The following is a 22,826-nucleotide window of genomic DNA, read 5'->3' as shown; positions in this document are numbered from 1 at the left end:
CCCCCACTCTCTCCCTCCCCCTCCCCCCTCTCTCACCTAATTTCATTGGAGATCAGTGTCTCTCTATCAGAAACCACTCCTGGAGATACACTAGACTGTTTTTTCACTCCTCCTCCTCTCTCTTTGGCTCAGACATGTCCCCATTATTTCATGCTTGCAGTCCCCCTCTATCACAAATGCAGCTTTCTGGGAATGGGGACATGTCTGCTGCATGTGCCCACTCTGTGGTGATGGTGATGGTGGGGGGAGTAGAATGTGATGGATCCAGCCCTAACTGGGCCACAACAGCGTTCACATTAGTGCAAGCCAGACCAGTGGCACGCCACAACTGGAGGCTTGCCAAAGGTCAGTCTGTTTCTCAGCAAATCCCCAACCTCCTTTCCATTGTCAACCCACATCTACGGTGTACGGTCTACCGCACAGCCATCCAGTTGCCAGATGTGGCGTCCATGCTTCAGGCAGGCCTACTTGGCTAGCAGCCTATAAAGCTATCAGCCCTAGCCCCTGCATGGCTCCCATCATTTGTTTTAGACCAGTGCCAAGGGATGCACATTGTTCTCTAGTCCAGCACTAACATTTACATGTACATTTACGTCATTTAGCAGACGCTCTTATCCAGAGCGACTTACAAATTGGTGCATTCACCTTATAGCCAGTGGGATAACCACTTTACAATGTTTTTTGTTTTTTTTTGGGGGGGGGGTGGGTTGGGGTAAGGGAGGGGTAGAAGGATTACTTTATCCTATCCCAGGTATTCCTTAAAGAGGTGGGGTTTCAAATGTCTCCGGAAGGTGGTGAGTGACTCCGCTGTCCTGGCGTCGTGAGGGAGCTTGTTCCACCATTGGGGTGCCAGAGCAGCGAACAGTTTTGACTGGGCTGAGCGGGAACTATGCTTCTGCAGAGGTAGGGGAGCCAGCAGGCCAGAGGTGGATGAACGCAATGCCCTCATTTGGGTGTAGGGACTGATCAGAGCCTGAAGGTATGGAGGTGCCGTTCCCCTCACAGCTCCGTAGGCAAGCACCATGGTCTTGTAGCAGATGCGAGCTTCAACTGGAAGCCAGTGGAGTGTGCGGAGGAGCGGGGTGACATGAGAGAACTTGGGAAGGTTGAACACCAGACGGGCTGCGGCATTCTGTATGAGTTGTAGGGGTTTAATGGCACAGGCAGGGAGCCCAGCCAACAGCAAGTTGCAGTAATCCAGACGGGAGATGACAAGTGCCTGGATTAGGACCTGTGCCGCTTCCTGTGTAAGGCAGGGTCGTACTCTCCGAATGTTGTAGAGCATGAACCTACAGGATCGGGTCACCGCCTTGATGTTAGCGGAGAACGACAGGGTGTTGTCCAGGGACACACCTGATTCAACTAATCAAGGGCTTAGTTAGTTGGTAAGTTGGGTCAGATGTGCTACTGCTGGGCTAGAACATAAATGTGCATCCCTTGGCACTGGTCTACTTCCTCCAGTTTCCTCCAGTTAATTTTCGCACAGGCAGATCGTTAGGGTGCTATGCTGTGTCAGGATCCTTGTGTCTGTTGATATACAGTGGGGGAAAAAAGTATTTAGTCAGCCCCCAATTGTGCAAGTTCTCCCACTTAAAAAGATGAGAGAGGCCTGTAATTTTCATCATAGGTACACGTCAACTATGACAGACAAAATGAGCATTTTTTTTCCAGAAAATCACATTGTAGGATTTTTAATGATTTTATTTGCAATTATGGTGGAAAATAAGTATTTGGTCAATAACAAAAGTTTCTCAATACTTTGTTATATACCCTTTGTTGGCAATGACACAGGTCAAACGTTTTCTGTAAGTCTTCACAAGGTTTTCACACACTGTTGCTGGTATTTTGGCCCATTCCTCCATGCAGATCTCCTCTAGAGCAGTGATGTTTTGGGGCTGTCGCTGGGCAACACAGACTTTCAACTCCCTCCAAAGATTTTCTATGGGGTTGAGATCTGGAGACTGGCTAGGCCACTCCAGGACCTTGAAATGATTCTTACGAAGCCACTCCTTCGTTGCCCGGGTGGTGTGTTTGGGATCATTGTCATGCTGAAAGACCCAGCCACGTTTCATCTTCAATGCCCTTGCTGATGGAAGGAGGTTTTCACTCAAAATCTCACGATACATGGCCCCATTCATTCTTTCCTTTACACGGATCAGTCGTCCTGGTCCCTTTGCAGAAAAACAGCCCCAAAGCATGATGTTTCCACCCCCATGCTTCACAGTAGGTATGGTGTTCTTTGGATGCAACTCAGCATTCTTTGTCCTCCAAACACGACGAGTTGAGTTTTTACCAAAAAGTTCTATTTTGGTTTCATCTGACCATATGACATTCTCCCAATCCTCTTCTGGATCATCCAAATGCACTCTAGCAAACTTCAGACGGGCCTGGACATGTACTGGCTTAAGCAGGGGGACACGTCTGGCACTGCAGGATTTTAGTCCCTGGTGGCGTAGTGTGTTACTGATGGTAGGCTTTGTTACTTTGGTCCCAGCTCTCTGCAGGTCATTCACTAGGTCCCCCCGTGTGGTTCTGGGATTTTTGCTCACCGTTCTTGTGATCATTTTGACCCCACGGGGTGAGATCTTGCGTGGAGCCCCAGATCGAGGGAGATTATCAGTGGTCTTGAATGTCTTCCATTTCCTAATAATTGCTCCCACAGTTGATTTCTTCAAACCAAGCTGGTTACCTATTGCAGATTCAGTCTTCCCAGCCTGGTGCAGGTCTACAATTTTGTTTCTGGTGTCCTTTGACAGCTCTTTGGTCTTGGCCATAGTGGAGTTTGGAGTGTGACTGTTTGAGGTTGTGGACAGGTGTCTTTTATGCTGATAACAACTTCAAACAGGTGCCATTAATACAGGTAACGAGTGGAGGACAGAGGAGCCTCTTAAAGAAGAAGTTACAGGTCTGTGAGAGCCAGAAATCTTGCTTGTTTGTAGGTGACCAAATACTTATTTTCCATCATAATTTGCAAATAAATTCATAAAAAATCCTACAATGTGATTTTTTGGAAAATATTTTCTCAATTTGTCTGTCATAGTTGACGTGTACCTATGATGAAAATTACAGGCCTCTCTCATCTTTTTAAGTGGGAGAACTTGCACAATTGGTGGCTGACTAAATACTTTTTTCCCCCACTGTAAATGATTAGCCACAGAGCATATGTATTACAATCAACCAGAGGGGCTGTTCGCAACATCACCACAACCAAAATCTCTTCAGTCTTAGACTGCCATGCTTTTCTATACCGGCTGCTTGTACCTTGTTTTGTCTTCTCTTTTTGTATACTGAACAAAGCTATTGTTTCTTGATGGAACATCACTTTTTATGTACAGTACCTGTCAAAGGTTTGGACACACCTACTCATTCCAGGGTTTTTCTTTATTTGTACTATTTTCTACATTGTAGAATAATAGTGAATACATCAAAACTATGAAATAACACATAAGGAATCATGTAGTAACCAAATAATTGTCACCCTTTGCCTTGATGACAGCTTTGCACATTCTTGGTATTCTCTCAACCAGCTTCATGAGGTAGTCACCTGGAATGCATTTCAATTAACAGGTGTGCCTTCTTAAAAGTTAATTTGTGGAATTTATTTCCTTCTTAATGCGTTTGAGCCAATCAGTTGTGTTGCGGCAAGGTAGGGTTGGTATACAGAAGATAGCCCTATTTGGTAAAAGACCAAGTCCATATTATTTCAAGAACAGCTCAAATAAGCAAAGACAAACGACAGTCCATCATTACTTTAAGACATGAAGGTCAGTCAATCCGGAAAATGTCAAGAACTTCGAACGTTTCTTCAAGTGCAGTCGCAAAAAACATCAAGCGCTATGATGAAACTGGCTCGCATGAGGACCGCCACAGGAATGGAAGACCCAGAGTTCTCTCTGCTGCAGAGGATAAGTTAGAGTTACCAGCCTCAGAAATCGGCAATTAACTGCACCTCAGATTGCAGCCCAAATAAATGCTTCACAGAGTTCAAGTAACAGACACATCTCAACATCAACTGTTCAGAGGAGACTGCGTGAATCAGGCCAACATGGTCAAATTGCTGCAAAGAAACCACTACTAAAGGACACCAATAATAAGAAGAGACTTGCTTGGGCCAAAAACACGAGCAATGGACATTAGACCAGTGGAAATCTGTCCTTTGGTTTGATGAGTCCAAATTTGAGATTTTTGGTTCCAACCGCCATGTCTTTGTGAGATGCAGAGTAGGTGAACGGATGATCTATGCATGTGTGGTTCCCACCGTGAAGCATGGAGGAGGAGGAGGTGTGATGGTGCTTTGCTGGTGACACTGTTGGTGATTTATTTAGAATTCAAGGCACACTTAACCAGCATGGCTACCACAGCATTCTGCAGCGATACACCATCCCATCTGGTTTGCGCTTAGTGGGACTATAATTTGTTTTTCAACAGGACAATGACCCAAAACACACCTCCAGGCTGTGTAAGGGCTATTTGACCAAGAAGGAGAGTGATGGAGTGCTGCATCAGATGACCTGGCCAATTGAGATGGTTTGGGATGAGTTGGAAAAGCAGCCAACAAGTGCTCAGCATATGTGGGAACTCCTTCAAGACTTTTGGAAAAGCATTCCAGGTGACTACCTCATGAAGCTGGTTGAGAGAATGCCAAGAGTGTGCAAAGCTGTCATCAAGGCAAAGGGTGGCTACTTTGAAGAATCTAAAATATAACATATATTTGATTTGTTTAACACTTTTTTGGTTACTACATATTCCATATGTGTTATTTCACAGTTTTGATGTCTTAACTATTATTCTACAACGTAGAAAATATTTTAAAAATAAAGAAAAACCGTTGAATGAGTAGGTGTGTCCAAACTTTTGACTGGTACTGTATGAGTAATGTGTGCTGTTTTGTGTTTGTTTCGTTTGATTTGTTTACTGTGACTACTATATTTTCTGAAGGATAATGTACTGAGGCTGGGTATAAAGATATTTTTTTAATGAAAGATAGAAATGAAGAGCAACCCACTGGGCACAGACGTCAATTCAATGTCTATTCCACGTTGGTTCAACGTCATTTCATTGAAATGACGTAGAAACAACATTGATTCAAACAGTATGTGCCCAGTGGTGATGTATTAAAACCCCGCCAAACAAAGAGAGGAGAAGTCTCTGCTCTAAATGAGGTGCACAATCACTCTATTCAGGCTTCTTCTCAATACCATCGCCTGCGAGCGCTTCCTCTGCTGCTGCCCGAAATGCAATTAGAGTAAATATGCACACTGTGAGCAGAACCGAACACTCTTATTCAGTGGTACTTGGTACTGCTTCTAGTTTGTAGTGGGGGTTGTGTGAGTGAGTGTGTGTGTGTGTGGGGGAGGGGGGGGGTATACAGTATGAGTGTGTGGTATGCGTATGTACAGTTGAAGTCGGAAGTTTACATACACCTTAGCCAAATACATTTAAACTCAGTTTTTTCACAATTCCTGACATTTAATCCTAGTAAAAATTCCCTGTTTTAGGTCAGTTAGGAGCACCACTTTATTTTAAGAATGTGAAATGTCAGAATAATAGTAGAGAGAATGATTTATTTAAGCTTTTATTTATTTCATCACATTCCCAGTGGGTCAGAAGTTTACATACACTCAATTAGTATTTGGTAGCATTGCCTTTAAATTGTTTAACTTGGGTCAAACATGTCGGGTAGACTTCCACAAGCTTCCCACAATAAGTTTGGTGAATTTTGGCCCATTCCTCCTGACAGAGGTGGTGTAACTGAGTAAGGTTTGTAGGCCTCCTTGCTCACACAAGCCTTTTCAGTTCTGCCCACACATTTTCTATAGGATTGAGGTCAGGGCTTTGTGATGGCCACTCCAATACCTTGACTGATGTCCTAACCGACTTGCCAAAACTATAGCTTGTTAACAAGAAATTTGTGGAGTGGTTGAAAAACAAGTTTTAATGACTCCAACCTAAGTGTATGTAAACTTCCGACTTCAACTGTATGACCATGAGTAAACCTGTGTTGATGTGCTTGTGTGTGACTCTGATGACCTGTTTATCTCTAACCTCGCTCTCCTCCCTCCAGGGTGACTGGGGGGGCCAGAGGACCTTGCAGAGGAAGTGGACGTCCTTCCTGAAGGCCAGACTGGTGTGCTCCGTCCCTGACTACGAGCTCCACCTCAATGTGCTGCGTAGCGTCTTCGTACTGGAGGGCCCAGACGTACACAGCACCGTCTTCTACGGAGTCTTTGGCCTGGAATGGTAAGACGATGGAGCAATGGGAGTTGTTGTTTACCATCCTGATACTGGCTAATTGTCTACTGCCTTGATACTGTTGTATGGTCATGCACAACTTAGTATGCGGAGATTTGTGGTCTGTTGACTAGTGTAAGTAGATAGTAGTTTGTTGAGAGGCTGCGGTAGGGGCATATGAATGGCAATGTCAAGCGAAGGTATAGAATAGCTGGCAGCAGGGGTGTGTGTGTTTGTGTTTTGTGCTGATATGCAGAGTCATGCTGCATCCAACTGTCCTAAGGGGACTGAGAATCAGATGGAGGGTAAAAACAGCAAAATTTAGCATTCTCTCTCTCACGCTCACTGGCTCTCTTCTCCTCTGTATTAGGACTCTCTCTCTCCCCCTCACTCGTTCTCACACTGTCTCACTCTCTCCCCCTCCCCCATTTATATCAAGCTAAAGTGCGCCTTTGTGAGATAGACCTGTCACCATGTGTCTGACCTGAGTGAGTAAGTGTGAGTAAGCCCTTGGGCAACACTGTATTACTCTGGGCAGATACCAGAAGTCCTATGTCATTTTCTTCACTGGGTTGGTTGTGAGGGGCTAACAATACAATAGGCTTTACAGTGACTCAGACAGGCTTATCATACCTGAAGGCGAGATATTTCACCTGATTCCCACCTACTAGCACAATTTGTTTCCATATACAGGACAAAACAACTCTTTCTTTCCTAGGTACTCCCCAACAGAACTTTATTAATGTCATGTGGCTTAGAGTTTGTGTCCCAAATTACACCCTATTTTGACCAGACTCTATTTGGTTCTAGTGAAAAATAGTGTGTCATTTAGATACAGTCATCCAGTATCAGTCTTTCACCCAAGCATGTTGTCAGAGGTAGTTAGAATTATACCAATACGATTGTGAGCACATGCAGGGCCAGCATTATATATATTGAAATATTGATCATTTATTTGACCGAGAAGCACACTGACTGAAAGACGCATCAATCTCAGATAAAGCATCCGAGCGAGTGAGACAGCGCCCCTCTGTCTCAGTATTTGTAGACCATGTCCCGTGTAGCTCAGTTGGTAGAGCATGGCGTTTGCAACGCCAGGGTTGTGGGTTCGATTCCCACGGGGGGCCAATATGAAAATGTATGCACTCACTAAGTCGCTCTGGATAAGAGCGTCTGCTAAATGACTAAAAAAATGTCATACTATTTCTGGCCAGACAGCATCAGATATATGGGCTACATCTAGTAAAACAGAGGGGTGCTGTTTTGCTTTCTCCGGTGAGAGAGTTTCAGCAGAGAGGAAGAGAGGAAGAGAGTGGGCTCACTCTCACCAAAATCTGTCCAGAATAAGCCCAATGCGTTTCTATGGGCATAATATGCAGATCTAAGCCTTCCCGCCTATGGGACAGCGACTCCCATTGTTAGGGCGGAGACATGAGCCTCTCGTGATTATATACAGATCTCTGGTTTCAGCCTCTTGCGAATTGGAAAGAAAAGTTGGCGGGTGCACTGTTACGATGCTGGTTTCCCCTTTCGGAGTGCTCCGAAAGCAATGAGTATGTATGTGTCTGGTTTCTCTGTCCTGATAACGAAGGTTACGTATGTAACCACGGTTATGTGAGCTATATGGCTCACTACAATATATTGGTATCACTCCGCGGCGGAGGGATACATCCGGGGTGAGGATTTACAGATTTACTCCCGTGTACACCTGTGTCACGGCTGGCGTCCGGCCCTATACAGTTGAAGTCGGAAGTTTACATACACTTAGGTTGGAGTCATTAAAACTCGTTTTTCAACCACTCCACAAATTTCTTGTTAACAAACTATAGTTTTGGCAAGTCGGTTAGGACATCTACTTTGTGCATGACAAGTCATTTTTCCAACAATTGTTTACAGACAGATTATTTCACTTATAATTCACTGTATCATAATTCCAGTGGGTCAGAAGTTTACGTACACTAAGGTGACTGTGCCTTTAAACAGTTTGGAAAATTCCTGAAAATTATGGTTTTAGAAGCTTCTGCTAGGCTAATTGACATCATTTGAGTCAATTGGAGGTGTACCTGTGGATGTATTTCAAGGCCTACCTTCAAACTCAGTGCCTCTTTGCTTGACATCATGGGAAAATCAAAAGAAATCAGCCAAGGTTCATCCTTGGGAGCAATTTCCAAACGCCTGAAGGTACCACGTTCATCTGAGATGTCTCCTAGAGATGAACGTACTTTGGTGCAAATCAATCCCAGAACAACAGCAAAGGACCTTGTGAAGATGCTGGAGGAAACAGGTACAAAAGTATCTATATCCACAGTAAAACGAGTCCTATATCGACATAACCTGAAAGGCCACTCAGCAAGGAAGAAGCCACTGCTCCAAAACCGCCATAAAAAAGCCAGACTACGGTTTGCAACTGCACATGGGTCAAAGATCGTACTTTTTGGAGAAATGTCTACTGGTCTGATGAAACAAAAATAGAACTGTTTGGCCGTAATGACAATCGCTATGTTTGGAGGAAAAAGGGGTGTAGCTTGCAAGCTGAAGAACACCATCCCAACCGTGAAGCACGGTGGTGGCAGTGTCATGCTGTGGGGGTGCTTTGCTGCAGGAGGGACTGGTGCACTTCACAAAATAGATGGCATCATGAGGAAGGAAAATTATGTGGATATATTGAAGCAACATCTCAAGACATCAGTCAGGAAGTTAAAGCTTGGTCTCAAATGGGTCTTCCAAATGGACAATGACCCCAAGCATACTTCCAAAGTTGAGGCAAAATGGCTTTAGGACAACAAAGTCAAGGTATTGGAGTGGCCATCACAAAGCCCTGACCTCTATCCTATAGAACATTTGTGGGCAGAACTGAAAAAGTGTGTGCGAGCAAGGAGGCCTACAAACCTGACTGTCAGGAGGAATGGGCCAAAATTCACCCAACTTATTGTGGGAAGCTTGTGGAAGGCTACCCAAAACGTTTCACCCAAGTTAAACAATTTAAAGGCAACGCTACCTAATATTAATTGAGTGTATGTAAACTTCTGACCCACTGGTAATGTGATGAAATAAATAAAAGCTGAAATAAATCATTCTCTCTACTATTATTCTGACATTTCACATTCTTAAAATAAAATGGTGGTCCTAACTGACCTAAGACAGGGAATTTTTACTAGGATTAAATGTCAGGAATTGTGAAAAACAGAGTTTAAATGTATTTGGCTAATGTGTATGTAAACTTGTGTACAACTGTATATAGACCCCATGGCCGCGAGACACGTTGTCTACATCATTTTTGAGGCGCCTCTAGCACCGTAGAGGATTGGAGTGATCCATATATCTCACATAACCATGGTTACATACGTAACCTTTGTTATGTTTCACTATATTGGATCACTCCAATATATTGGTATACCCGTACCAGATTTAGTCGGTGCTAGAGGGACCTGGCCAGCCAGCTGTGAAGTCCAAGTGCGGAACCGAGACACAGGGGCCGTCAATGTGGATGGGGGGTCCCGGCACAGTCCCCGGAAGGTGAGGCGACGCCCAGGACCGCTGAACCAACCGCAGAGGGAGGTGCCACATTTACCCGATAGTACCTTGCCAAGGTGCAAGAGGAAGCCAAGTCTAGGTCCAAAAGGCTTCTCAACAGCTTCTACCCCAAAGCCATAAGACTCCTGAACAGCTTATCATGGCTACCCGGACTATTTGCACCCCCACCCCATCACACCCAAGGGTGTGTCAGGGGTCCTGCCGGGGCCCGCCTCTCCTCTGGAGCCCCGAGCGCCTAGGTCCCCCAGGCACATCCCTATGGCGGTGACAGTTAACAGGTTGTTGCTTCACCGCACGCTTTGCCCCTCTCCACTGTCGTCCCTCAGCACGAGGTGATGGGGCAGGAGAGGGACCGCCCCCCATCATTCAGGTGCAGGTGGGTGGTGACGGTCCTTCTGCCTTGGACCCGGGGCCCGAGGAGGCGGCATGAACCGTCTCAGGGTCTCCCGGTCCCTATGAACCGTATCGGTCTGCTCTGGAGAGCAGCTGGCAGACGGGATTGGGACAGCCAGAGATGGTGCCAGGAGGTAGCCACCTGTGCCATGGCCCGTCTGTTGGCGCGGGCCACATCCCTCTGGAGCAAGGAAAGCAGGCGAGACACCTCCATCGCTTCCTGGAGAAGCTCATCTGTGCTCTCCTGCAGCTGGGGCAACAGAGTCTGCAGGTAGGCCTGCAGCAGCATGGTCGCATTGGTAAGGCGGCCAAGAGAGCAGAGGGACCCATATGTGGCTTTCAAGTCCACATCAAAGACTCTGGGGGGTCCCGGCTTCAGTCACGGGTTCCGCCCTATAATCTCCCGGTCCAGGAGGACCAAGGCAGCTATCATGGTGTCCATGGTCAGGTACTCCCGGAGGCCGAGTGACTCCGCGCCCGCAACATAACTCCATGGTCAAGTCTCAGCTGTGAGTTGGAAGCGCCCCCTGGCAGAGGCCCAGCTCTCCTCCAAGGCCTCGCAGAACTCAGCAGAGATGGGGACAGATGGAGAGTCATCACTGTCCACCAGTTTAATGTCCAGTACAGTGGCTTCCCAAGTGAGTAGGCTCCTCATAGCCTCTCGAGCCACTGGGGGCGATTATGCCCCGCTGCCTGCTTCTGATTGCCTGTCAGCCTGGTACAGCCTATCACTGGCCAACAGGGAACAGCTGTCGTCGCCACCGAAGCTATCAACCTCCTGACGCAGGGCATGCGCCCTCCGCTCAAGGTGGTCCCAGCGGTCCGACTCCTGCCCCCGTCCAGACCTGGCAGCAGATGGGCTTTGCCTGCGGTGGCTCCGGCCACGCTTCCTGGGAGGGGTACTGGGCCCAGTAGAGGGACTAACAGCTCGCTGGCGCACCACTCCTGAGGGAAGGAGCTCGTCCCCAGCCTGAGCCCGGCCGACCAATTTGTGCATGGCCTCCAATCGCGCCAGGCGCAGGCGTTCTGAGAACACCACACAAAACAGGCATCCAGTAGGGTGCTCCACCACCCTCTCCGCGTGGCTCAAAGCCAGGCAGTGCATACACAAGGAATGTGGATCACCAGGGGGGATGCCACCATCACACCTGTCACAAAGGGAAACCACAAGCTCAGCCAAGCCAACAAGGCCATGGAGCAGGGGTCCGGCGCCCTGGGAGAGCTTATGTCATGACCCGCTTGGAGGAATAGGAACCCGGTGAGGGATATATTACCCAGTACCTCTGCAAAAACCGGGGAAGACCTGTGTGGGAAAAACAGGCAGACAAAAAAACTGCAACCAGGTAATGGATTTGATTTATTTGTTTTTGTTTTAAGCCAACTACAATATTACCTAGCCGGTTTAATATCCAAGCAGCAAATACAGCACCATATGATGGAGTAACTCCGTTAAGGAACTCCAAAGTTAATGTCTCAAAGTAGTGGAAAGCCCACCACGATACTCTTACACTCTGCAGGGGAAGGAACAAGAAAAAACCCTGCAGGGTAATTAGCAGAGAAGGAGCAGCATGTTAAAGCAATTCACAACACACACATAGACCAGTCGGCAAGTTGTGTAAGGTAAATTACAGTTTGTGCAGCAAGAACCACCATACTAATGGATGCACACGCTAACCAAACACAAGTACGACAAACAACTGCCGGAAGATGCAGAGCGCAGTGAGTGGAGCACTCAAGAGGAGGGGCTGGCCATGTGGCCAGCTGCTCCAGGCTGCAAACAGCCAGTGAGTATACTTCCATGCAAGATATTACACTTAACAGTGACTTACCAAGCGAAGTTCAGAAAGTTTGTACCTCAAACCATGAAAATGAAGGAGAACGTGTGTCGCGGCCATGGGGTCTATATATAGGGGCGCACCCCAGCCGTGACACAGGTGTACACGGGAGTAAATCTGTAAATCCTCACCTCGGATGTATCCCTCCACCACGAAGTGATACCAATATATTGGAGTGATCAAATATAGTGAAACATCAAATCAAATCAAATTTTATTTGCCACATGCGCCGAATACAACAGGTGTAGACCTTAGAGTGAAATGCTTACTTACAAGCCTTAACCAACAATGCAGTTTTAAGAAAGACAAAAAAAGTGTTAAGTAAAAAATAGATAAGTAAAAAATAAAAATAGCAAATAATTAAAGAGCAGCAGTAAAATAAAATAACATTAGGGAGGCTACATACAGGGGGTACCGGTACAGAGTCAATGTGCGGGGGCACAGGTTTACACCTCCTGCGCCTGACTCCGTCCAAATCACCCGCCACAGAATCACACACCCGAACAGCATGGAGTCAGCAGGAGCGGGGAATATGCCTGGAGTCGTTGAGCGGGTCCGGGAGCATTCCAACATGTAAGCCAGCTTGGGCGAAGCGATGGATCGGGTTCTCCAGGCCGTCCAGCGCCTGGAGAGGAGAGTACCAGACCCTGCGGAACCAGCTGAGCGACCGGATCCAGCCACCCACACACCAGCACCCAGAGGTATTCAACTGTCCCGACCGAGGGAATACGATGGGACAGCGGCCCGCTGCCAGGGTTTCCTCCTGCAGCTGGACCTCTATTTCAACACCATCAGCCCTGCTCCTTCGGATCGGGAGAAGGTGTCCGCCCTCGTCTCCTGCCTCTCGGGGTAAGCCCTGGAGTGGGCCAACACGGTCTGGAGTGAAGGAGGAGACGCGTTGGACAACTACAGAGAGTTTGCTCACCTCTTCCGGGCAGTCTTCGATCATCCCCCCGAAGGAAGAGAGGCGGGCGAGCGTCTGGTCCATCTGAGGCAGGGGACGAGGACCACTCAAGACAGCTCCAGTGTCACTCTTGTGGCAAGAGAGGACATTCTGCTGCACGATGTCGTCAGAGTTCTTCTGGTTCTGGAGGCGGCAGGTAGGGCACTCTCGCGTCACCCCAGGTAGCGCAAACCCACACTCGTTCAGAGCCCTCTGCTGTGCATTTCACCATCCACGTCAACTTCCCTGATTACACAGTAGTTCCCCAATGTAAGGCGCTGGTAGATTCAGGCGCAGCTGGGAACTTTATGGACAGGTCTTTAGCTCTTAGTCTATGTATTCCATTGGTTCGCCTGTCTGTTCCATTACCCATCAAAGCACTTGACAATTGACCATTAGGGTCAGGTTTTGTTAGGGAGGTTGTAGCACCAGTCACTATGATTACGCAGGAGACCCATAATGAGCAAATCACGTTTCACATTATTCAGTCCCCTGATTGTGATGGGGCTTCCCTGGCTAGCACTACACGACCCCACCTTTTCATGGCCACAGAGGGCTCTCACGGGGTGATCGTGATTGTCAGGGTAGGTGTCTAGCTCTTTCTGTTGGTGCGACCACGGTGGAAAGTCCAGACAATACCTCCACCGTGCGCATTTCCCCCGAATACCTTGATTTGGCGCACGCGTTTTCCAAAACTCAGGCGACCAAATTACCACCCCATCGGGCGGGGGATTGCGCGATAAACCTCCGGTTAGACGCTGTGCCGCCCAGGAGTCATGTATATGCCGTCGCAGGCGGAAACGGAGGCTATGGAAACATATGTCTCCGAGTCCCTGCGTCAGGGGTTCATACGTCCTTCCACTTCACCCGCCTCCTCAAGTTTATTTTTCGTGAAGAAGAAAGACGGGGGTCTGCGCCCTTGCAATGATTACCGTGCACTTAATAAAACGGCCATTCGCTATAGTTATCCTCTACCCCTCATTTCCTCTGTGATCGAATCAATGCATGGGGCGCGCTTCTTCACGAAATTAGATCTCGGGAGTGCGTACAACCTGGTGTCCGGGAAGGGGACGAGTGGAAGACAGCATTTAGCACAACCACGGAGCATTATGAATACCTGGTGATGCCGTACAGGTTGATGAATGCTCCAGTCCTTTGTGAACGAGGTGTTTCAGGACATGCTTGGTCGCGGTGTGGTGGTCTACATCGATGACATCCTGGTGTATTCCGCTACTCGCGCCGAGCATGTGTCCCTGGTTCGCAGAATGCTGGGCTGACTGATGGAGCATGACCTGTATGCCAAGGCAGAAAAGTGTCTGTTCTTCCAACAATCCGTCTCATTCCTCGAATACCACATCACCAACTCAGGTGTAGAGATGGTGGGATACCGCATTTCAGCCGTGTGTAATTGGCAGACTTCAACCACGGTAAAGGAGGTGCAGCGCTTCCTTGGCTTTGCCAATTACTATCGGAGGTATATCCGGGGCTTTGGCAAGGTTGCAGCTCCCATCACCTCTCTGTTGAAGGGTGGGCCATCCCGGCTCCGCTGGTCTGCTAAGGCTGACAGGGCTTTCAGTAACCTGAGGGCTCTGTTCACCTTAGCCCCGGTACCTGCCCATCCCGATCCATCATTGCCCTTCATGGTGGAGGTGGATGCGTCCAAGGTAGGGGTAGGCACTGTCCTATCCCAATGCTCGGGCACGCCACCCAAGCCCCGCCCCTGTGCCTTCTTCTCTAAGAAGCTCAGCCCGGCGGAGCAGAACTATGACGTTGGTGATCGGGAGCTGTTGGCTGTTGTCAGAGCCCTGACAGCGTGGAGGCACTGGGTTGAGGGGGCGAAACACCCTTTCCTCGTCTGGACTGACCACCGTAACCTGGAGTACATCCAGGCAGCGAGGAGGCTGAACCCTCGCCAGGCCAGTTGGGCCTTGTTCTTCAGCCGGTTTGATTTCACGCTGTCCTATATACCAGGCACTAAGAAAGTGAAGGCAGACACACTGTCATGGCTGTACGACACAGAGGAGAGGCCCATAGACAACACCCCCATACTCCCGGCCTCCTGCATTGTGGTGCCGGTGGTGTGGGCGGTGGACGCGGACATAGAGCGGGCATTACGCACAGAGCCATCTCCACCTCAGTGCCCAGCTGGGCTGCGGTACATGCCGTCTAGTGTCCGTGATTGTCTTATCTATTGGGCACACACTTCCCCCTCCTCTGGTCACCCAGGCATCGGCCGTACAGTGCGCTGCCTGACCGGGAAGTACTGGTGTCCTACCTTGGCTAAGGACATGAGGGTGTATGTCTCCTCCTGCTCGGTGTGCGCCCAGAGTAAGGCATCTAGGCACCTTCCAGTGGGTAAGTTACATCCCTTACCAGTTCCACAATGGCCATGGTCCCACTTATCGATTGACTTTCTAACTGATCTTCCCCTCTCTCAGGTAACACCACCATCCTGGTCGTTGTGGACCCCTTCTCTAAAGCCTGCCGCCTCCTTACTCTGCCCGGTCTCCCCACGGCCCTGAAAACTGCGGAAGCCCTGTTTACTCACGTCTTCCGGCACTACGGGGTGCCAAAGGACATAGTGTCTGACCAGGGTCCCCAGTTTACGCCTAGGGTCTGGAAGGCGTTCATGCAATGTCTGGGTGTCTCGGTCAGCCTGGGTTTCACCCCGAATCTAATGGGCAGGTGGAACGGGTGAATCAGGATGTGGGTAGGTTCCTGCGGTCCTACTGCCAGGACCGGCCGGGGGAGTGGTCGGTGTTCTTGCCATGGGCCGAATATGCCTAGAACTCTCTCCGCCACTCCTCCACCAACCTATCACCATTTCAATGTGTTTTAGGGTATCATCCGGTCCTGGCACCGTGGCATCAGAGCCAGACTGAAGCTCCTGTGATGGACGACTGGTTTCGGCGCATGGAGGAGACGTGGAACGCCGCCCACGTCCACCTCCAGTGCGCCGTGCGTTGCCAGAAAGCCAACACTGACTGCCACCACAGTGAGGCCCCGGTCTTTGTACCGGGTGATCAGATCTGGCTCTCGACCCGGAACCTGCCCCTCCGCCTGCCCTACCGGAAGCTGAGCCCGCGGTTTGTGGGGCCGTTCAAAGTCCTGAGGAGAATTAACGAGGTTACGTATTGGTTGCTGCTCCCTCCTGATTATCGTATTAACCCCTCGTTTCACGTATCTCTCCTTAGGCTGGTGGTGGCTGGTCCGCTCCAGGAATCTGAGGTGAGGGAGGTCCCTCCGCACATTCTGGACATCGAGGGGGCCCCGGCGTCCGTTCCACCCTGGATTCGAGGCGTCGGGTGGGGAGCCTTCAGTACCTCGTGGAGTGGGAGGGGTATGGTCCGGAGGAGCGGTGCTGGGTCCCGGTGAAGGATTTCCTCGATCCCTCACTGTTGCGGGATTTCCACCGTCGCCATCCGGCTCGCCCTGCTCCGCGTCCTCCTGGCCGTCCCCGTGGTCGGTGTCGGCACGCTGCTGGTGCTGCGCGTTAAGGGGGGGGGGGGTACTGTCACGACTTCCTCCAAAGCTGCCTCCTTGTTCCGGCAGGCTTCAGCGTTCGTCGTCACCGGCCTTCCAGCCACTGCCGCTCCTCTTCTCATCATTCCATTTGTTTTGTTTTGTTTTTTTACACACACCTGGTTCATATCCCCTCATCAGTCCCTGTATAAGTATTCCCTCTGCCCCCCATGTCTTTGTGTGTGATTGTTTCCATGTGGAGGTGTCGATAGCTCGGTGGAGCATTATGTACTTTGTTTCCGGGATATTCAACCATGTGTTTTGTTTTCCCCGGTGCGCCATTAAGTCGCACTGTAGTTGTTTTACGCATTGCTGCGAACCGCTGAATAAACCATTATTCTGTGATTTACACCTCCTGTGCCTGACTCCGTCCAAAGCACCCGCCACACTCTGTCTCTTTCTCATGTGAATGACGGGGATTTGGGCCTTGTCAGGTGTCTGTAGAATATCCTTCGGTCCGACTCGTTTAAGAACAAATCTTTGTCCAAATGAGGTGAGTAATCGCTGTCCTGATATCCAGAAGCTCTTTTTGGTCATAAGAGACGGTGGCAGAAACATTATGTACAGAATACATTTCAAATAACGCGAAAAAACACACATAATACTACAAATGGTTAGAGGGCTGTAAAACAGCAGCCATCTTCTCTGGCGCCATAACGTTGAGGGAGAGCGCACACCTGAGCACGCATAGAAGTAGGCCTACCTGGCCTGAGCACGCATAGAAGTAGGCCTACCTGGTCTGCTGCATGCGAATGTAGGAAAGTGCCCATTTGGCAATGTCTGATTTCTGATTGTCTTAACTCACCACGTCCACCACTAATAAGCTGAGCTTCTCAGTAATTTTTTCTTCACCTCACACATTGTAAACAAAGTATTTTATTTTTATTTTTATTTTTCATCCATTGCAAATGATAGTTCCTCAGTATTTGAAAAATCATTCCAACACTCCCGGCCTCGATAATCACCAAGCCTCGGTGTGAAAGAGCAAAATATAATGATCTGATGATCACATACTGTATATCCGGTGGAAACGGGACGGATCCAGTTGATGATTTCATACAATGTTGCACTTCACTAGCAATAGCTCAAGTCAAGACAGATAGAAAGGGAGTAGAGAGATGAATGTGATTGAAAGAACCAGAATTTTCATCAGGATATTTTCTACTGTTTTTATTTGTCGGCTTTTGGCCTATGTATTTTACTTAGTTGACAAAGTTATAGACCTACTCCTGCATTGGCTTATAGGCTATCTCTGAGTTCTATGCGCTAATTTCTTTAGCCGCCAATGTACCACAGTGTATCAAGGATGGTGCTCTCGCCTTATTTGAATTTTAACTTTTAGATTTTTATCATTTTACTTCAGATTTTTATGATTAACCATGTGACAATGATTGAGAAACGAAAACATTTTTATTGAAATGAAACTGTTCCACAAAAATGTACATATAAAAACAATCATAACTTTCACGCAGATCGGTAGAAATGATAGGATAAATTGTAAGCTTCCCCAAACTTGAAACTCACGAGCTGCCCATGGGCTTTACTCTAACAACCTAGTGCGTGCACACATAGGAGGTCCCGTGAAAAAAACGTGCCTGGCTATAGATATCAGAGGCCTGTCGAACTGATTCGTTCTGGCGCCGGCCCTGAGCACATGACTAAAGTGTACATTGAATGCAAATAAAGCATAAGCTTACTACTGAGATAAAACGATCTTACCCCCCCGTCAGTGACGTGCTCCCAACTCCCCATATCTCTCTTGAAGACAAAGGGAAAGACAGAAACAAGAAAATATTACTGTTGCTCAAAACAAACTACCATTCCCCTTCCCACCCACCACAGCTTTCAGTGAATTATCTACTAAAACCTAACCAAAGTCTATTAAAACTTTCCCTTTGGTGAGCGCTTGTGGATTTAGAAATTTGATCTGGGTGGCAGGTGGCAGTTAATTTCCAAGAGAAGAAACGCTTCAATGTTGATATAACATTGAATTATTCATCTCTGACTTGTCTTCTGTGTCTTGGTGCATTTTTTCTGTCTCAGGAAAAATATCAAGGCGTCTGCGGTGTGCCAGTACTCCTTCACAGATATACAGAGGGCCTTCGAGGGGCCTTACATGGAGGTGCAGGATTCCAAATGGAGGGAATATACAGGGAAGGTTCCAGTACCAAGGCCTGGCTCAGTAAGTCTCTAGTAATACCCCTCTATTTCCCTGCTACAGAAAACCCTATTCCCCCTTCTCTCCCTCCCCTTGCCCCCATTTCTTACTATCTTTGGATCAATCTCAATACTCTCTACACAGTGTCCTCCTTTCCTTGTCTTCTTTCCTGCATCTAGAAAGACTGAGTTGGTGAAAGCAGTATTTAGACTGCTTCCACCAATTCAGTCTTTCTATAGTTATTGTATATGCTGATGTAGGGAAGGAGAGGAGAAGAGGAAGGCCCTTAATGCTATTGAGGTGCAGCCTTGTCTCCATTTCTGTCTCAATCACTATTTTCTGATCTGTATTGACTTCTCTCTCTCTTTCCCTCTCCGACCTTTCTTTCTCTCACTGCCCTTCCTCGCTCCAGTGTATTACAGACATACACAGGTCCCAGGGCATCAACTCGTCCCGTGACCTCCCAGACAACGTGTTGGCCTTTGCGAGGCAGCACCCATTGATGTCCACCCAGGTCCACCCCATAGGAGGGCACCCCCTACTGTTCAAGAGAAGTGTCAATTACGGAAAGATGGCCGTGCACAGGGTGGCAGCCCTGGACGGACACGTCTACACCGTGCTCTTCTTGGGAACTGGTGAGTCTGGCAAGATTTATAATGCATAATACATAGAACATAAGGAATAGTTGAATACTTATTTAACTTAGTTTTTTCTTCTTTTAATGTTGTATGAGAGTTATCAATATTATATGAATGTTATGAACGTTATATTAATGTTATATTGTATGAATGTTATATGAAGGTTATATGAACGTTGTATGAAGGTTATATGAACGTTTTATGAAGGTTATATGAATGTTGTATGAACATTAAATGTCTGTTTTTCCCTGCAGATGAGGGCTGGCTGCACAGGGCTGTGGAGATAGGAGGTCAAATGCACATCATAGAGGAGCTGCAGCTGTTTGTGAACCCTCAGCCTATAGACAGCATGGTCATCTCCCAGACACAGGTACTACACATGGCACATGCATGCTTATAAAGCATTATACCTGTTGGCTTTGATTACAGTGTTATCAAAATGGTATTAAACATAAATTATCCATCAACAGGGAAGTATCTTTGTGGGCTCAAACTCTGCAGTGCTCCAGGTCCCCTTGTCCTCCTGCCAGCGCTACACGTCCTGTTTCGACTGTGTGTTTGCCCGGGACCCCTTCTGTGGCTGGGACGGGGCGCTGTGTGTGGAAATTTCCTCACGCACAAACAGGTGAGAGCACACACACACACACACACACACATTTTATTAGAATTAGAAGAAGCTATCATTATTTTCTATCAATGCTCTCACCATAATATTTTTTATGTTGATTTAGAATAGTTGACAAACATTCTATGAAGTACAAGTATTATGTTATATTTTCTGTGCTATTCCATATACTGTAATTTATAATACAAATCAAGTTACTCCTGTTTAACTTTGTACTGTTTCTGTATGCCTGCTCTGCCTGTACATACAGTATGTGTGGGTGCCCACTGCCCAGAAAGAATAAATGAGAACTGACATTCTTCTGGCTCCTATTCAGGTCCAATTTAACCCAGGATATACAGAGAGGGAAAAGAGGCTGTGACAACAGCACAGGAGCAGGTATGAACTAAACACACACACCACTGGCGTAGCACACACCCCCGCAGCCCCCGCAAGGCGGGGGGGGGGGGGGCACAAATGTAGCATATGAACACGTCATAAGCTATGATTCTTTGTGGGGCGGAATTACAGGAAATTAGCTTTAAAACTGCTAAATTTTCTCTCAGCCTCATGGCAAAATGTGTAAAATAACATGAGATTAGCTATAAAACTATTTAAAAAATGGGTTGGGGGGGGGGGGGGGGCCGCAAAACTGTGCTACGCCACTGACACACATACACACACATTGCACATGCTCGTGACCTGATGTCCGTTTCTGTATTAATCTCTCTCTCCGTATATCCTGCTTTCTCTCTCTCTCTTGTTCTCCGTCTATCCTGCACTCTCTCCTTCTATCTATCTCTTTCTTTCGCTCTCTCGCTCTCTCGCTCGTTCTCTTTCTCACTCTCAGTAGTCCACCGCAGGCGTACGGTGATGTCTGGGGACGATGTCCTCCTCCATTGCGATCTGCACTCCAACCTAGCCACTCCATGCTGGACCCTGGATGGCCGCAAGCTCCAGGGCTACGGCCTCGACTCGGGCCATCGTGTGGGCACCGACGGCCTGCTCCTCATCGGCGCCCGGCCCGACCAGAGCGGAGACTATTGCTGCTACGCCGTGGAGAACAACGTGTGGGTGCCAGTGAGGATGTACACCGTGAGGGTGCACCCTGACCTGCCTTTCTCTGTGGGGCCAACAGCCGTGACGGACACCACTACCACCCCACCAAGCCCTTCTCTTTCCCCCAGCAGCCCCACTGAGCAGCCCCTGCCCTCCCCGCCTGCTCCCCTCCTCCCTGGGCCTGAGTTCCAGACCTACAGGCACATGGAGGCCATGTATATCTCCCTGGTGGCTGTGCTGGGCGGGCTGTGCCTGGTGCTGACCGTAGTGCTGCTCTACGTCAGCTTCTGCACCTGGGGGCCCTACCAGGGCTGCAAGTACTCCCAGCAGGGGCTGCCTGAGTCGGGGGCCGCAGCCAAGAGGAAGAGGAGCTCCCACCTGGAGCTCAATACCATCTCCAGCCACTGTAACGGCAGGCAGGAAAGCAAGCGCGGACGCCGCTCCCTGTCGGTATCCAACATGGACGACATGGGTGATGGCTTCCTCCAGATCGTGCCCGGGGAAGGGTCTCCGGGGAAGTCGCTGCCCCCTCCCGCTCCTCCGCTCCCAATGCCGCCACCCCTGCCCTCCTCGGAGTACGCATCGTCAGAGTACACCAACGGGATGTCGGCGACGTTACCCAACGTCCTTCGCAAGATGAACGGCAACAGCTACGTGCTGCTGAGGCAGATGGCGGACCCCGAGGGGAGCACGTCTCCCCTCTACCACTCGTTCACTGAAGAGCTCAACCGCATCCTGGAGAAGAGGAAGCACACGCAACTGGACCCCCAGCCGACAGACGAGAGCTCCGTCTAGCCCCCCATCTCTTTCCCATTGATCTGTGTATTGGTTTAACCCAACTACAAAAGAGTGCCCCCAAAAGGCAGGGAGGCCTAACTTGTATTATACTTCTGCTATTTAACCAGTGCCAAAGCGACCTGTGGGAGTATTCATACCCAAAACCCAATGTGCAGCTTCCCGTGACTTGAGACAAGTGGCCCGCCCACATAATTTCACAATTGAACATTGGCGTAAAGAGGACTTTTTGACTTTTCCCTAACTGAAGCAGTCATGGATATAGTCATGGTATCCATTTTGGACACACACTGTACTAGTGCATGGACCCTTTGATGGACTTTCAAGCAAATACATGATACATACACAAGTTAGTTACAATCCTACCTCAGATCCTAACCCTATTGTGGAAGCTGGTCAATTACGTTAAAGGTCAGTGCTGGTCTGGTCAGCTGACACACTGACAGAGAGCGCTGTGGTGCATCGTGGGACAAGGGACACAGACTTTCAATGAGAGCCCAGGTCATATGACCAATGACCATGAAGTAAGATGATGAGTTAGACTGAGGAACTATCAAAGCCTGTATGAACATTATAGACCATCTTCGGAACTATTGAATTTAGACAACGATGGCTACTGTAGTTTAGTGCCATACAGTGTACGTCAATGAAGGCTCTTAAAGACCTACAGAACCTCACAAGAGAGCACAGATGGTTGGACAAATAATACATTTCAGTCATAACTTAACACACACTTATCTTTGTTTTCATGTAAATAAAAATAATATCGCTGTGGCAGCCATCAGTAGCAACTGTTGAAATAATTCCAATTGAAATGGTTGTAGCGAAACCAAATTGAAATGAAACTTTTTAGCATCTTTGTGTTGTTAGCATCTGACTGTGTCAAAGGGGGAAAACAGCAGGATTATAGATAGACGGCAGGCTTCATCAAAGCTTGGCCGGATGAACACTATCATTGAAGAATGAAGACTATCATGAAGGACTGATCTCTGGTCAGATTGATCAGAGAAACTGAGTGATGATGATGGTGATGGTGATGATGATGACGAAGATGGTGGGACCTGACTGCCAGAAATGTGTGAGCCCAACAGGAGACCAGAAAGCAAAGGTAAGA

At 48.3% G+C, this 22,826-nt stretch overlaps 1 protein-coding gene across 1 annotated transcript in view; it reads left to right on the top strand.

The window, feature by feature from the left end:
- The window catches only part of LOC311126424 (semaphorin-4G-like), a gene marked incomplete at both ends in the record, with an annotated part of 43,504 nt that extends 21,792 nt beyond the window's left edge, over positions 1-21,712 (top strand). The window contains 7 exons of the mRNA XM_084200426.1: positions 6,065-6,240; positions 18,502-18,640; positions 19,029-19,251; positions 19,509-19,624; positions 19,725-19,879; positions 20,196-20,257; positions 20,709-21,712. Coding sequence (XP_084056552.1) covers positions 6,065-6,240; positions 18,502-18,640; positions 19,029-19,251; positions 19,509-19,624; positions 19,725-19,879; positions 20,196-20,257; positions 20,709-21,712 — 1,875 coding nt within the window. The remainder of the gene's footprint in view (positions 1-6,064; positions 6,241-18,501; positions 18,641-19,028; positions 19,252-19,508; positions 19,625-19,724; positions 19,880-20,195; positions 20,258-20,708) is intronic.
- Positions 21,713-22,826: the final 1,114 nt, after the last annotated feature.

This window comes from Coregonus lavaretus, assembly GCF_964263955.1.
Source record: "Coregonus lavaretus genome assembly, contig: HAP1_SCAFFOLD_2109, whole genome shotgun sequence".
In the NCBI taxonomy this organism is placed as follows: Eukaryota; Metazoa; Chordata; class Actinopteri; order Salmoniformes; family Salmonidae; genus Coregonus; species Coregonus lavaretus.
Note: the sequence above shows the minus strand (reverse complement) of the source record. Positions and strands in the feature narration are given on the sequence as shown.